The following is a 16,748-nucleotide window of genomic DNA, read 5'->3' on the forward strand; positions in this document are numbered from 1 at the left end:
CAAAATGAGGGTATGAAAAAGGGTTATTTCAAAGTTGAGGAAAGGTTTTTAAAGTAAAGGTAGGATGACATAAAGGTGGAGAAGTGAGAGGGAAGAAATTTAGTTGTTGTAAAACCAAATAGTATAATAAGAGTACAATTTAACCTAACACAGCTTTTGTTGCACTTACATCTGCTGCATATTATTGTCTGTTCTGGGTATATCAGTTATTACTTTTGCCCGTAAATGCAATTGCAAATCAACCCTCTGAGTTTAATTTCCATTCTCTAATCTCATAATAAAAGGAAAATAATAATACCCGCTGTCTGTTTCAGTTCCCTGCCAAGGATTCTACAATGCAGCCATACAACTGTTTATTGGCAGCATACCAACTGCCTGAGTAGATATCAGAATTTCGTATAAGAGTGCCAACATTAAAAGCTTTTCATTTGAATTTACCGGATTTAAATTCAGTTCACCAACTTCTAATACTTCAGAGTTGCAAAGTAAAGAAATTAGTTTCTTGTGAGTAATAGTTTTGTAATCTCTGGGGCTATCATGACAATTCAAGAACTTATGGTCAATAGACATGGCATATTGAACTGTGTAAAGGAGAGTCAGTACCAGCCTTTGCTGCCATTTGAAATAAGTTTCCAGATATCGTTGCTAATACACTAGAATCCTGTCCGTAAAAATAGATTATACATTTAAATAGTCTAAAAAGAGAACACTGTGATTATTAAATTTTCTGCTGACACCTATTAATTATCTTAAGCTGTATAGTTGTATGACTTGCTCGAATGTAAATGAGGGGGAGATGGAAAATCTGTCATTGGAAATAAAGCATTCATATTCTCTAACTTTATTTTCCGTGGGTAACTTGTGGGCTGTGTTAATTGGAATGAACACACACTCGTTCATCATCTGAAATGTCAGATTTGTAGTTGTACAGGATCCACAAATGTTGTCTGTAAAAGTAGATAGCTGTCTGTAAGAGGTTTGTTGCATATGTTTCATTGTATTCACCTTTTCTTTTGCAGGGTGTCAGTGCAGTCAGGCTGTTCCCCCTTTCCGGGCATTTGCTGCTATCTTGCTCTATGGACTGTAAAATCAAGGTGTCTATTTACTGTGTTCTGTATGTCTTGACGCTATTGTTTTCGTGAATACACGTTTAACATTTTTCTTGTTTTACCTTGAGTTATATTTGTATTTTTAAGTGGACATGGCTTTTCACAGTTTATTTATTTACTGGATTGAAATATTTAAATAATTATTGCTCGTTTCAACCAGTTTGTAAATTAAACAATATCCAAAAGTGAGTGGTGAGTGTTGTGACCTTTGCTGTATTAGGTTGCCATGTATTTAGTGCAGTCTTCCACTAGTATTTCATTGTAGCTCTGACTGCCTAGGACTGCATCAGTATATGATTCCTGTGTTTCCTTTACAGGTTATATTCTGAGTCATATTTTAATATGTTCAAAGTATTTTGTTTTGAACAAGACAATTGTAGCAGAATTTTGGTTTTGTTCAGATTGTGGATGACGTCAGTAAAAAAACCTATACATCTTTCCCAAGCCAGGATATGCTCTCCTCTCTGGTTGTGGATTTATGTCCATTGAGCACAATTACAACAAAATGGCAATCCCCTTTGGTGGTTTGTGAAGGGTATAGGCATCTTCAAAAAGTGCGGCTTTGCACCTCGTGCCCATGCAGACAGTGCCCTATTTTGAGTGGGGGCTTCTGTCTTGCGTCCCTCTTCCGCTTCCAGATGCCAACAACGTCCATTTGGGGCAGATTTATGCCTAAAACACTAAACGGACTGACACCGTCCCTTCCAAGGATGAGACGAAAAGGTTGGCAGGCTACTGCAAGGCAGGAACAAGATTTATCTTTCTCTTCAAGTGCCAATGCAGTAACCTCAATCCTCCACACCACAAGTCCTAAACTGTAATTTAGATTTAATTGCCAAGGATCCTTGCAGTGCCATGTGTAAATGTGGTGTATTTCTCCTTCCCTCCTCATTTCTTCACATGCTTTTTCACTGTCATTTTATGTATGTATGACGTTTTAGAGCAAGCTAACCCAAGAACTTAAGCTACGGGCCATCAATTTTGTGGCGGAGCAGACGTACCCTACTTTTTTGACCTGTACAAGACATCAGCATAGCATGAATTAGGATGAGCCTTTTTTCATTTGTCATGACTGTTCTCAGAAATATGTAAACTATGAGTATTGAAAAAAGATTTTTATAAGTTTAGGAAAAGAACAGCAGGTCTGGTAGTCCACCCTACCCATCGCTTACTGTACTACTCTGTTACTCCAACTTGCCTTTGACTCTTCACATTGCTACCAAAATGGCTTTGAACCAGATCACAGTAGTACAATGTTTATGCTAAGAGTTTGTAGAGACCTGTTCAAATGTTTTTGCTTAAAACTAAGTAGACAAAAGTTGTTATAGTGCCACATGACTCCCTTCGCAACTCCACTCGTCTGGGATGTGACAACATTGACCTATATATGGCACTCTAGTGTCAGTGCCTTTTTTTTTAGTGCCTTGGGTCCAGAACTCTGCATTGGTGGTTTACTGTATTCCTTATGTCTAATTGATGAAAAATTATATCCGTCATCACCTAATGTCTGTGGATTCAGACCCTATCAACAATGTTGAACAAAGTGTTTTTATGTGATTCCACAACATCTGTATGTGGTTCCTGGGGCCACAATGACAGCCAAAAACTGATAAGAGTGCTGACTGGGAGCGATCCACCATATAGTCCTCCTTTATAAAGCATGAAAAAAGAAAAACGACGCAGGAAGGGAGAAATCTTCTTCTTTCAAGAGGAACTCTGTCCCTCTCCCAGGAACGTAACATTCTAAGACTTGGCATGCTGTTCCTCGATGCTGGTCTTATCTTCTTTGGAAAAGATCTAATTTCTTGAAAATCTGAAACCGAAGTTTCCCTCACCTTCAAGGGATCCCCTCCCCTACAATGGCTCCAGAAGCCTGTCGGAAACTGCAACGTAATCCCTTACGATGGCGTTTCTGCAGTCTGGATGCGATGCTCGGTTTCCGACAGGCTTTCCATGCTTGGCTTTCCGACATGGAAAGCCTGTCGGAAAGTGAGTTTGGGTGCCCCTAGCAGGGCCCCATTCTCACTGCAGCCTCGGGTTGGTGGCCGAGGGTGCCCCCCTGTTCATCCTCAAGGTGCCTGCCATGCGATGCAGGGATTAACAGAATCTCCCATTTCTCTATGGGAGCCTGTGCTACGGCTGGTTTATGGCCACAGCACACAATCCCATAGAGAAATGGGAGTATGCGACCTCACCATGTGCGGTCGCATTGTAATTGTGGTGTCAGGACTGCCGACCGGAGGTCTGTCGTTTCGGAGACGGTGACGGTCGGAGTCAACTCCGACTGACATCGTAATCGAGCTCTAAGTCTTAATGACTTTCTCCACCTTCAGTTAAGCCAATTACATCTTAATATTTTATGAAACATGTTTCTTCACTTTAAATTCCTCCAATTTAAACAGATGGCTTTATTTTGCTGTTCTAAATATGGCACCGTGTCTACAGGCCACTGGGTACAGGATGCCTGGTGTTTGTAAATGTGACACTTAGAAATGGAAGAAAATTTAAATGATGATTTTTATGAAATCAAAATAAACAAAGTTACTCCTCAGTTTGATTTTCTTTAATTTCAAAGTTTTGCCTTTACACACAGTAGGCATCTTGTTTCCACTGGCTGGACACAGTGCCATATTTATAACTGAAAAGCACAAGTACATAGGACACAGGCTCTCAGTTACCCATACACACACATTGTGAGAAAGTGGGTTTCTGTTGCAGTAACCCCCCCTTTTTTTTGCCTAATAGCTGATGCACTTTTCCTTGTTGTGCCCTGGGCTCCTGCCAATCAGGTGCCCAGGGCCTGTGTTCCTTCCCTAAAATACAAACTTCAAATTGACAAACCCTGGCCACATGTCAGCCCCTAGTAAATGGTACCCTAGGTACCCAGGGCCTTGTGACCAGGGAAGGCCTCTAAGGGCTGCAGCACTCATTGTGCCACCCTTAGAGGCCCTGTACCCTTACACACACACACTGCCTTTGCAGGCTGAGTGTCTGGGCACAGGACAAAACAAAGAGTCGACATGGCACACATCTCTGTGTGCCATGCCCATCACCTACACTGCCAAGGCATATGTCAGCCACCCCTCTGGCTGGGTGCCTTATGCCTATGGTGTGGGCACAGGAGCAAGAGCCCTGTGCCCCTACAGTACCCAGGTCCATTCCTGGGCACTGTAAGTACAGTGCTGCCAGATTACAAGTACATGGTGCTGAGAGCTCGTCAAACACGAGCTCCACAGCACCATAATGGCAACCCTGAAGACTGGGGAGTTTGGTCTCAAACTTCTCAGCACATTAAACCCGCACTGATGCCAGTGTGGGATTTAATGTACTAAGCACCCCAGAGGGCATCTTAGAGATGCCCCCTTACAGCTAACCTGCAATCCACGTCTGCTCTGAGGCTGCCCAGGCTGCCACACAGCAGACACGTTGCTGGACCCCTGGGTGGGAGAGCCCCTGCTCTCCCGGGCCTGCAACAATGCACGTCCTGGGTGAGGTGATAAATCTCCTCCCCCAGGATGAGCCAAGGGAAGCTTCAAAGGCATGCCGCCTCTTGGAGATTCCCCAGGCCTCTGCAACCCCCCACTCTGGAGGGAAGCTTGGCCGGAAACCCCATACAAGGACAGGGAATGTGCCAGCCTGCCCACCCCACCCCTCAGGTGGGGGAGGCGAGGTGAAGCACATCTCCGGGCTATCGCCATCTTGAGGATGGGGGGCCCTACCCTATCAGGATTAGGCTACTGCCCACCTCCCACAGGAGAGAGGCAGGATAGGGGGTGTACCCACCCCAGGACAAGGACCCATTGGTCCCTGGCCTTCACCTACCTGTAACGCCCCTAAATCTAGTATTTAGGGGCACCCTGAACCTTCCTTCGAGAGATTCCAGATAAAAAAACTACAAGAAGAGCAAGAAGAACAAGGACCTGCCCTGCAGCTGCTAAAAAGAGAAGAAGACACCAACTGCTTTGGCCCCAGCCCTACCGGCCTGTCGACTCTCGAACCTGCACCAGCGCGGCATCTCTCGTGGCCAGCAACCTCACCAACCCCGGAGGACCTGGCTACCTGTTGGCTCGAAGCCCCTGGGTCTCCCATGAGTAGAGGCTCTACTCAAGAAACCTATTTTTTAACCCTGGGCAGCAGCCCGGAACCGCGGACCCAACACACTCTGCACCAGCCAAGCCTGGCCAGTGCCGGAGTGGACAAAGACCCTGAGGACGACCCCACGGCGACTGTGACCCCGAGTCCGGCACCCAAGGACCCCCCTCGACATTCCGGAAGAAGCCTGCAGCCTCAGAACAGAGTGCCACCCCAACCGCGATCAACCAGAGGGTAAGATTTCCGACATCAAAAGGCACCCCTGCACCCGGCGCCCTGCGGCCCCCTGTGCCCAATCCCGGGGTACCCACCTAACCTACAACTACCCAACTTACCTCACGAAGTGGTGGTGGCACCTGAAGCATCCTCGTCCCCGAGCCTGCAGCCTTTTTCCAAACCGGAACATTCCCATTGATTTCCATTGAGCGCCCGAAGGCTCAAAAGCACCCTGCACCCAGCCGCCCGAGTGGCCTTGGCAGTGCCCTCTCTACACTAACCTACTTCCCCACTTGCCCTGAGTAAGTGACCAGGAGCCCAGCTCCCACAGCCGCGTGGCTTGCCAGACAGCAGCCACCAACCAAGGCCCCCCTATCCCTCATAGGATAGCATTGGGCCTAACTCTCTCTGCACCCGGCCGTCCTGAAACCGCTGAGGGTGAACCAACTGTACCTACCTCACACTGGGGGACCCCTGAGTCCATGCCCGGAATTTCTACTCTACCAGTCGAGTACTTACCCTTAAACCGCTAACTTCGTTTTCCTCATAGGGTAACATTGACTGACTTTTTCTTCAAAAATCTTCTAAGTGTGAACTTTTCAAAACTGCAAAAATTCACCAAAAATCAGCCAAGTGACAAAAACGAATTTACTCACCTGCTCCTAGGTGAGCTCCCAGTGCTGGATCTTGGTGCCCAGCCCTGACTCTGAAAAGTGTTCACAACTATACTTACCTCTAACTCATTTTTCTCCCATAGGAAACCATTGTCTGCTTTTCTGTGAAATTTCTTCTAAGTGTCTACTTTTGCAAATTTGAAATATTCTTTTAAAATCGTACCATTTCTGCAAACGAAATTACTTACCTGCTTTTGATAAGGACCCCAGTCCTGGGTCTAGGCACCCAGTCCTGGATTACTAAAGTAACGATAAAGTACTCTACCTGCAATTTGAATTTCTTGCCATAGAGATCCATTGATTGTTTTCTTTGAAATATTTTCTAAGTGCTAACTTTTGAAATAGCTAAATATTATTTAAAAATCATTACAGTTATTAAGTCGACTTTCATCACTTGATTCTGAATACTGACCCCAGGCTGGTTCTAGGAGCCAGACCTGGAATTCCAAAAGTAATCTGAAAAGTAATTTATTACAAATAACCTGAATTTACCATTGAGCTCAATGCATTGTTATGTTTAGGAAATAGGATTGTTTATTGCAACCAACTGTGACTGTTTACACAAATTTATTGCCTAAGACAAAAGTATTTATATTCAACCTCTCATTCTGAGAAAGTATATTTTTACTCCCTTTGTGGTTCTATAAATAAAACAAGCATATATTTTATATATATAAACCATTGGCCTAGAGTTCAGTTATTGAGTGTGTGAAACCATTTGCTGACTGAGTGTGTACAATAAATGCTTTACACTGTCCTCTGGTACTGCCTTACTGCTCGACCAAGCTACCACTTTTGAGAGTAAGGTCATACCTAACTTTGACCTCTATCAGCCTCTGGGGGACTGTGGACTCTGTACACCCTGTACCTATTAGGGAACAGTATATACAGAGCCACTTTCTCACACACATCCATGCATACGCACACATGTTCATGTATCCCCAAAGTCCACGCTCTCACTGACACATGGCAGCCCTGTCATAGTGCTTCTGGTCAAAGTATTTTGTTCAAACCATAGTATCTGGCTGTATGAACATTAGGCTTAAAGTCCGTGAAGCTGGAAATGGGGTATCTGGTAACGATGCACAAATTGCTTAGCCTTCAGTAGCTCACTATGATTTTCACTGATCAGAAGTAGCTCACACTACAGAAACCCCTAAAATACAATAATCAGTAAGTAACTTTTCGTATTCAGCAACTATCCACTTTCACCTGCGATGATTTCGGTTGGCAATATGACCCCAACAGCTCTACTAGACATTCTGAAACACAATCTGGAATTAGTTTTTACTTTTGCCCACCCTTAAGTTATTATATTTTCTAACAATTACCTTTCTACTCCCTTACTTCGATGTCCCTTTCAGAGGAGGAGGGAGGTTTGCATCTGCATCTCCAGTTTAGGTGCATTTGAGAACAGAAGAGATGTTAACCAAAACAAATCAGGTTTTTTTAAAATAAATCTTTTTATTAAACATACATCGGTAAATCAGTTTTTATCTTGATTACACAAACAAGTGGTAACCTCCAGTCACAGATCAAGTTACTTGCCTCTTCTTATTGACCCTAAAACACCTGTGTCATAAGGAAGAAGGGATTTCCTGACTCCATAGAGCATTGGGTCCAAATGACCCCATGGCTCATTTTTGATTTGTTGAGTAGCTTAAGCATGTACACCCTGCCCTTGAGCAGAAACATGTTGATCTGTGAAGGTCCCTGGTTTGCAAAGGATAATAAAAGCTGTAGGTTTGGCTCACTTTTAAAAAACAAAAAATACCATTGACCAGTTTTCCATACATAATTCTGATTTCAAATAGGCAGTCTTGGAGAAATAAGATTTTCTGCGTTTCTTGAATCTGTTATGTTTGCATACATAACTGCCCACATATGAGTTCTCATCCTCACATCCAGTCTTTCATGATATTGTAATACTATTTTAGTAAGTGTAGAGTAGAAGAGTATATCTTTGGGTCCAAAGTTTCTTTTTATTGTTTGAAATATTGAATCCCCACCAATAGTCACAGGCTTTTTCAGCAAGTAGTGATGCCACCTCCAAGCAATCGTGTCTCGTTTGCATTTGCTCCACAATGTTATTTGAGGTTGCTGCTATTTTTTTCTATCAAGGAATACAACCACTTTCTGTATAAATCGACCTTGCTTTCTGTGTTTTTTAATACTAGTTCCCAGTATTCTACTGTCCACATTCATCATGTGCTGTGGCCCATAAGATGTACACAGGAGAGGATTAATTTATAGGGTCATACAATAACATGCATGATTGCTTCTCTGAGTGAATCTGATAATATCCTTGTTTCATATTCTTCTATACCAACAGTAGTTTAGGAAATATTTGCATAGGTGTGAGAAAACGTTAAAGGGATAACATCAAGGATTGAAGTCTTTCGAGCTTTCTGATCACCTATTGTTCCCTTCACCCCTTGCTTAGTCAGTGGTTTCTCCAGAGAAACGCTGTCTGTCTGTGGTAGAAGGATCAGATTTGCTTTTGCTAGGGTTTTGTTTAGTTAGATGCTTCTCATTTTGGAGGTTAAATCGCTTACTCAGCCCTGCTCCACGCTTTTAATGGCAAGTATCCGTTCTGACCTCCTCATAAATAAATCTTACAAAAAGGGGAGCAACTTCTCAATAGTCAATATATTCATACAATTCTAGAAGAAGAGAAACTGCAAAGAAAAGAATACATAATCAGTTCTTTTTTTGACATACAAATATATAGATGCAAGTTAAATACTTTATGATACACCTTTATACATTGAAAGTTAAAAGAAGGGCGTTGTAGATCCCACCAAACTTACTCCTGCTTTGTGGTTGTCCCCAGTTTCCATCTGTCATTTACTGCTCTTCTCCCTTGCTTTTCCTTAAATCCCACCCCTATGGCACTGCTTACTTTTTCTTTTTGGAGTCCTGCCACAAGGATGGATGGCCTTTGTGGCTTGCAGAAACATATGCAGATACCCCATTCTCCTTTTCAAGATGGGTATATTTATTTGTTAGTAAATTCCTTGTCCAAATACTGGAGTTTGATGAAAGGAACATTTATAGTATTTTCCATATAGTGTTGCTTGCATTGTCGTTTTCTTTTTTGGCGTTAAACCATAAAATGTGGTAATTCAGCCAGTGTTGATCAATGAACAGTCTAGAGCACGGGTACTCATAGTACGGCCTGCGGCCCGCCTGCGGCCTGGCATGCCTTCCTTGGCGGCCCGCGGACCTTGCAGACATCGTACCCGTGGTTAAAAAAAAATACAAACAATGAGTGTTCCTAAACGCTTGCGGTTGCACCAGCGTGACTCTGACTGTTCTGTGGGGGCTGGGTGGTTCCAGGGATAGTCAGAGTGGAGCTGCGGGGCCTAAGAAAAGGTGAAATACAACAATTGACTTGCAAATAGTCTTTTAAAGACCTGTGAAGTGCTCGGGTGCGGCTGTTGGTGTGCCCTGGAAGCTGCCTCAGCCGGCTGGCACACACGCAGGGTGAGATGACAGAAGATGACATAGGGAGGGAGACAGAGGGAGAGGGAGGGAGGGAGGGAAAAGGACGGAGGAAAAAAAAGGGAGCTAGAGGGATGGAGACAGAGGGAGAGGGAGGGACGGAAAAGGAGGGAGTACAGGGAGACAGAGGGGAGACAGAGGGAGGGAGCCAAAAGGGAGGGAGACGGAGGGAGAGGGAGACAGAGGGAGGGAGCCAAAAGGGGGGAGACGGAGGGAGACAGAGGGAGGGAGCCAAAGTGAGACAGAGGGAGAGAGGGTGACAGAGGGAGGGAAAGGGAGAGAGAGAGAGAGAGAGAGAGAGGGTGACAGAGGGAGGGAAAGGGAGGGGGAGAGAGAGAGGGAGGGGGAGGGACGGGACGGTGGGAGGGAGAGAGAGAGAGAGAGAGAGAGAGAGAGAGAGGGTGACCGAGGGAGGGAAAGAGAGAGAGAGAGGAAGGGAAAGAGAGAGAGAGAATATATGTGTGTGTATGTGTGTGTGTGTGTGTATATATATATATATATATATATATATATATATATATATATATATATTCTATATCGTGTCTGGAGGCTCAGTGGACATAGGCGTCTGCTGCAGGGACCTGTGTTCAACCTCGTGGTCACAGTTTTTTTGTGGCTCTAGCCCCGCCCCCCTCCCCCACTGACCCCGCCCCCACCAGTGCGGCCCTCGGCCACAAACCACACTGTAAATTTGGCCCCCAGAGAAAGTTTATGAGTACCCATGGTCTAGAGTGCAGAGTGGGTTGATCTGGTAGCACAGGGTACTGCTTGTTTTAGTGAAATACTTTCACCCCATTGTCTAGATCAACCTCCTTATAAAAAGTCTATTCTGGGCTAAACCTGTTTGCAAGTGTAGTTTAAGGTTCTGTGGTGCTGATGGAAGCGTAATTGTTTTTTTATAGTCCTGGACTAAGTTAATTGATTACATTGAGAGAGGTTATTGTGAAGTGTTCTGGAGTGAAGAATTCATGGCCCTGTGTAACTTAATTAGTTGATTGTTTTTGGATAGTATGCAATAGTTAGCTAGTATTGTCACTTAAACTGTAGGATAGTTCGAATTGAAGCAATATGTGTTCGTTTTGGTGTTGCGAAGACTTATTGAAATGTGAATTATTTTTTTACTTTCACAGATCTGGGAAATGTATGAAGAACGAAGATGTTTAAGAACATTTATAGGTAAACATTTTTACATGTCCATGCAATTGTAAACAAGACTAACAGTTGTAATCCCAATCTTGGGTATCTCCGAAATATGCAGCACACATAAATCCCAGCTAAAAACCTAAAGCATAAAGTAAAGTATGCACTCTATAAATATAGCATCTAAGTATTTAGAATAGAACAAAGACAAAATGAAAGCATTTCAAGTCAAAGTCTCCAGTTCTAGAAGACCATTTTATTACCGCATTTATGACTGGTCCAGTGTGTGCGATATACTACTTGTTTTTTTTCATGCCTGACTGCAGAAATGTATACTGTAGAAAACTTGGATATGAAGTGCTGCTATGAAGTCTACACTTGAGAATAATTGTCTCCTTTTCCAGCTTTTCCTAATCTGCTTTCTTATATTTTTTACTTGCCCCTTCTGGGCCCCCAGTTAACCATAAAGCCTGTCTGGTTCACTTATAATTGTAAGTGGTGCTTCTTACTCTGCTTTTACAAGCAATCGGATGATTACTGAGCTGCCCAGTTTCTCACAGTGAGGGGCTCTGCTGTTCACACACTTAGTACTTAACTGCTGTGGTTTAAACTTGCAACCCAGAGTGTTTTCATGAAATGAGCTGGCCAGATGCTGTCTTCACAGGCCTCCAGGCAAATCAAATATAGGCACAGTTACAAATGGGCATTCCATATTCCACTTTCCGTACCAATCGTGTAACTGTCAATACAAAGCCATCCGTGAAAGTCAGAGAGACTATTTCAAATCAGGAGTGGAGAACAACAATGCAGCAGGGTTTAAATGACTACGTGAAGTGCGTAAGTCTTGGGTAGTAATGGTATCAAACAGTACTGATAGCCAAGGCAGTATCAGTAGGCGTGGATGAAGAGTTTTGAGCTTGTTTTGGGATGCATTTACAATTAATTATCCTTTACTTCCAAGCTTGTTCTCTTTCATTATTACACCAATACTCATAACATTTCCAATAGCAGTTGCTCCATGGATATGTGCTGTACTGCTTTTGAAGAGCTGTTTAATAAGGTGCTATGATGTACCAATGAGGCTTGTTGGATAAATGTATGCTATCTATTGATAAAGTGTGAATTTTTTGTCTTATAGGGCATAACAAAGCTGTTCGAGACATCTGTTTCAACAATGCTGGGACACAATTCCTTAGTGCTGCATATGACCGATACCTAAAACTCTGGGACACCGAAACAGGTGAAATATATTTTTAAATCACTCAGTGCCATTTCTGTTTACAATGCAAATAGATTGTCTCTAAGTCTTTATGGAAAAATTATCCTGGTGGCATGAAATGGAGGATTCTTAATTTCGGAACTGAGAAACACCGTAGTGCCCACTAGTTCGGTCTGTCTGGCGTTTGCACTCGGCGCTCCATTTTCCTGGAATGCTTGAGGTACGACGTATGTGACAGTAACAGTCTTGGAAGAAGCCTTATCAAAATAATTTGTTTTGTCAGGCTTGACATGTTCCAAAAAAAGTGGACAGCTTTTATGAAAAATAGTGCTGCTCCTATTTTTAGAGCTTACTAAAGATCTCACCTCTTGTCTGTATTAACCCTTTTCGATGCATTCTGAACAGCACACATTGAAAATAGGTTGATTGGCTAGCACAAGCATCTTTTACCGGAGGAATAGCATCGCAAGTATATTATCTGTATTCACAGCTGCAGTGATAACTCGTATAGACAAATTTGATAGATTCCCATCGTATACCATTAATGGGTTGCTTGCAGAATGGATGAGTACCCCCTGGCCTAGCTGAGCAGCACTGCCTTCCAGCACAACCCTTCCCCCTTAAAGTCATCAATGACCTTTTGCAGCCGGTCTTGGAGAGAGCTCAGTTTCGTCAATAGTGGTGATAATTTTGCACATGCCTGTGGGTTCGATTGTTACTGCTTAATCTGCAAAGCTTGGTGTTTATTGTCAATCAATCAGGGATTTGTAAAGCATACTACTCACCTGTAAGGGTCTCAAAGCACAGAGAGTGGGTGTGGGCATCTCCGTTAGTGTCATTTGAAGAGCCAGGTCTTGAGGTCCCTCCTGAATTGGTGCAGTGTCGGGCTCCTTCGGAGGTGAAGAGGAAGTTCGTTCCAGGTCTTGGCAGCGAGGTAGGAGAAGGATCTTCCACCTTATCTGGTCGTGTAGAAGCGTGGGATGGTGACTAGGGAGAGGTTGGCTGAGCAGAGGTTTCTCTTGGGGGCGTGGAAGGAGATTTGGTCATTGAGGTATTGTGGTCCGGCGTTGTGTGTATAGGCGTGCATGAGCAGCTTTAAAGTTATTATTCTTTCGACGGGGAGCCAGTGGAGGTCGCTGAGGTGTTGGGTGATGGTGTTGTGCCATGGGATATCGAGGATTAGTCCGGCGTTCCGGATGGTCTGGAGTTTGCAGAGGAGTTTTTTGTTGCTATCTAGGATGTTGTTGGTTTCTATGAAGTGTGATAGCTGGGTGTTGACTGCCTTTTCGATGATTTTGGCTGCAAATGGAAGCAGAGAGATAGGCCTGAAGTTCTTGAGGTCCGTCGGATCTGCGGAGGGCTTCTTAAGGAGAGTGTTGACTTTGGCATGCTTCCAGTTGTCGGGGAATGTGGCTGTATCGAGGGAGCAGTTGATAGTTTGACGTAGCTCGGGTGCGATGGCAGTGGTGGCCCTGTGGAAGATATATGGCGGGCAGGGGTCAGAAGGTGCTCTGGAGTGGATGCTCTTCATGGTATTTAGAGTGTCTTCGGTTTTGAGAGGAGTCCAGGTGAGAAGGGTCTGTTGGGTGGCGTCGTGTGTTGCTGTAGTGCAGGGGTCTTGGTCCTTGAAGTTGTCATAGAGCTTCTTGATCTTAAGGTGAAAGAAGGAGCTGAGTCTGTTGCAGAGGTCTTGGCAGCCAGGGACATCTGTTGTTTCGCTGTTGTGTTTAGTAAATTGCTGTATGATGGCAAAGAGCTCCTTGGAGCTGTTGGCGTTAGAGAGGATTATGTCTTGGAGTAAGTTCTTTTTTGTGGATTTGATGAGTTGGTGGTGTGCTGTGATAGCTGTTTTGTAGGCGGAGCGTGCTTCTGGGGTATTGCTTTTTCTTTGTCTTTTCCCATCGTTGGCAGCAGCACTTGGATTCTTGGAGAGTCATGGTGAACCAGTTGGCTTCTTTGTTGCGTCGCCTCATGGTGTTGGAGGGTGGCGAGAGTGTTAGCCCACTTGGCGATCCATTAGTGAAGGTTACTTGCTGCTGTGTTGGTGTCTGTCAAAATTGGGGGTGGAGTGCAGGTGAGGGCAGCGGTGAGGTGCCTCTTACAGCTATGAAAGAGGCTAAAGTCTGTAGCAAACTTGCCTGCTCTTTGAATTGTTCTAGTTGCCAATTAAAATAAATAACTGTAGCCTCTAATGCAGTGCACATGCTTTGCATTGTTTTAGCTACCACAATCACAGTTATGTCCTTTCTCCTAAAGCTGTCACCGTTGATTGTCCCATCTTGTCTAATCTTGAACAAACCGGAGGTATTATTCAGCAGCAGGGCATCTGGATTTATTTTTAGGTCGAGGACCGTCCGGTCTGCCTAAGGCAGAACCGGAAGTCGGAGATTTAATGTTTCCTCGAGTGGCTATTTAGCCCGCCTCTCTTTTTGCTTCTCCTCCATTGGCTGGCTTCCTAAACGGAGACCAGCCATTGGAGGAGAGAGCCGTCCCTCCAAATGGGCTCCGTCTTTTTCAGATTCGGGGGCGTGTTCCGTGCTGTTCTTTCCACTTTTTAGCCACGCCCTTTTTCGAACAGCAGGAACGCCCCCGAATCCGAAAAAGTTTAGAAGCTTCCATCCGCCAAATTTTTGCCCCTCCTGCCTCCTATAGAGCCTCCCTTATCGTATCAGTCAATGTAAGCAGGCATTCCGATTGGCTCACCTCGCTCCTTGATGAAAGTCGCTGCAGTCAGACCCAAATGCTATGCCAGTGGGAGGTGTCACGTTCGTGCTTTGTAAACAGTTTCTTAGTAGGTAAGGGAATCCAAATATAAACGGCAAAATGAATGCATTGGTAGGACTGCCAAAATGTAAACTTTAAGAACAGTTTAGAACACGCATGTGTGATGTGGAGTGCGACTGTAGAGCAGAGGCCATCTTACGTGTGGTTTTGCTGAATGCGGGATGGTTAAGGCACTAATGTATTGTGTGGATTCGTACTATAACATTTGCATAGCGCTTACTACCTCGCCATCGGAGGATGTTGCTCTGTGGTTTAAGCGGTGACCACTCGGCAATTATTGGAACTTTTCACTTCCGAGGAAATACGCCGTTGCCCCCAGTGTGTCTCCAGTCTAACAACGCTCCTCTCTGTTTCACGTGCCACATAGGACTGAGCTCTACCAGCTGTGCCACCAGCCTGATTCTTCGGCCAGGTATAACAGGACCCAGCGGTGGAGCATACAATGCCAGGGAGGGAAATGTGACTGCCTCATTTGCACAATTTATCCCAGAATGCACCTTCATTTTTAGGCTGCTTCGTTCAGCCAGACATATTGATACATAGTGAGTGTATGTGGTCCCGTTGCAAAGTCTGTTTTTTTAAGTATATTGGTTTAAGAGTCCTGTCAAAGCCCTGTCTATCTTTTATATATAGGATTAGACATGACCTTTATATTTAACTAAAATTCTATGAATAATATAATCGTAGATGCTTTCAGTCAGCCTTTTTCATCCATTGGTCTCTTATTGTGTCATTTACATTTTTAGGTCGAGCCTAATTTAGACATGCTAATGGATGCACTGTCGCACTGACTTTGTTTCACAGCCCTCCCAGCAGTGTGTCCCACCCTGGAATCTAAATGATTGCATTTGACCTTCTTGTTTGTATTGTCGGCATAATGCGTAATGGATGAATGGTTCAGTTTATGACCAGCGTTCACGATTCCCCACCTTTCTCGGCCATTGGTTTATTGCTGATTAACGGCCATTGAAAGTCGTGCGCTTTGAGTCTCCCTTACACCTGTTGTGTTCCGTCATGGATCGGTCCGTTTTCCAGTTACCACTCTATCTCACTATCTCACAACTTCTCTCTCTCAAAACATCACTACCTCACTCTCTAGCTCACAACTTCACTCTCTCTCACTCACTACCTCAATCACTCTCTATCTCACTACCTCACTCTTTCTATCTCACTAACTCACTTTCACTCTCTCTTTCACTACCTCTCTCTATCTCACTACATCACAACATCACTCTATGCTTATATATCACTACCACACAACATCCCTCTCCACCTCACTCTCTATCTACCTCACTCTCTCTCACTACCTCACTCTCTATTTCAATACCTCACTCTCTCTCTCTATCTCACTACCTCACTCTCTCTCTGCTAATGCAATAGGTATCACATATGCAAAAAAAAAATCTAATGCCAATAGAAATGACAATGCCATTTATTTAGGGATACAAAATAATAAAAAAATAATGAGCAATACCAATAGCTCTACCTATAATATTGCCGAGACCATTGCATTGTAAATGCTTGTTTAGAAAAGCTTCCAATTTTACCATTGTAGACATTAACATCCAGTTCTGTTCTGTCAGCGAAAAGCAAGCCAATTGACTGCAAAGCGAGCAGTTTTGATAATGGAAACCAAAAACTACAGTGTCTTTTTTGTGTTTTTATTATAAAGGGTCTTTGGTGTAGTAGTACGCTTCAAAGATTCCTTTTCTTTAAAAAAATAAACACATTCGATCTTGGCGTCAATTATGTACTTAAATGCCATGCTAGTCCCAAATGTGTTACTTTGTCAATGCCCCAGATTTTCTCTGCTTATCCAATAGAGTAGGGTTTAAAATAGCGAATCATGTCACTTCTCCCTCGACCCTGAACCATCACCCTTATGTGGCTGTTCCTCTCACTGACCTCTATCTAAATGGCACCATGGCGATACACTTAGTGTGTTTGGGTGAGTCTCCATCACACTGTTCCAGAATTACTTGGGTGTTGAGTTCTGAGCCACTAATGGCA

General features: G+C 43.9%; 1 protein-coding gene across 1 annotated transcript in view; it reads left to right on the forward strand.

Annotated features, from left to right (window-relative positions):
• Positions 1-16,748, forward strand: part of CDC40 (cell division cycle 40) — a 386,639-nt gene that overhangs the window by 188,403 nt on the left and 181,488 nt on the right. The window contains exons 8-10 of the mRNA XM_085611551.1: positions 1,020-1,094; positions 10,726-10,771; positions 11,874-11,975. Of these exons, the coding sequence (XP_085467677.1) occupies positions 1,020-1,094; positions 10,726-10,771; positions 11,874-11,975 (223 nt within the window). The remainder of the gene's footprint in view (positions 1-1,019; positions 1,095-10,725; positions 10,772-11,873; positions 11,976-16,748) is intronic.

Source organism: Triturus cristatus, chromosome 6 (genome assembly GCF_964204655.1).
Source record: "Triturus cristatus chromosome 6, aTriCri1.1, whole genome shotgun sequence".
Classification (NCBI taxonomy): Eukaryota; Metazoa; Chordata; class Amphibia; order Caudata; family Salamandridae; genus Triturus; species Triturus cristatus.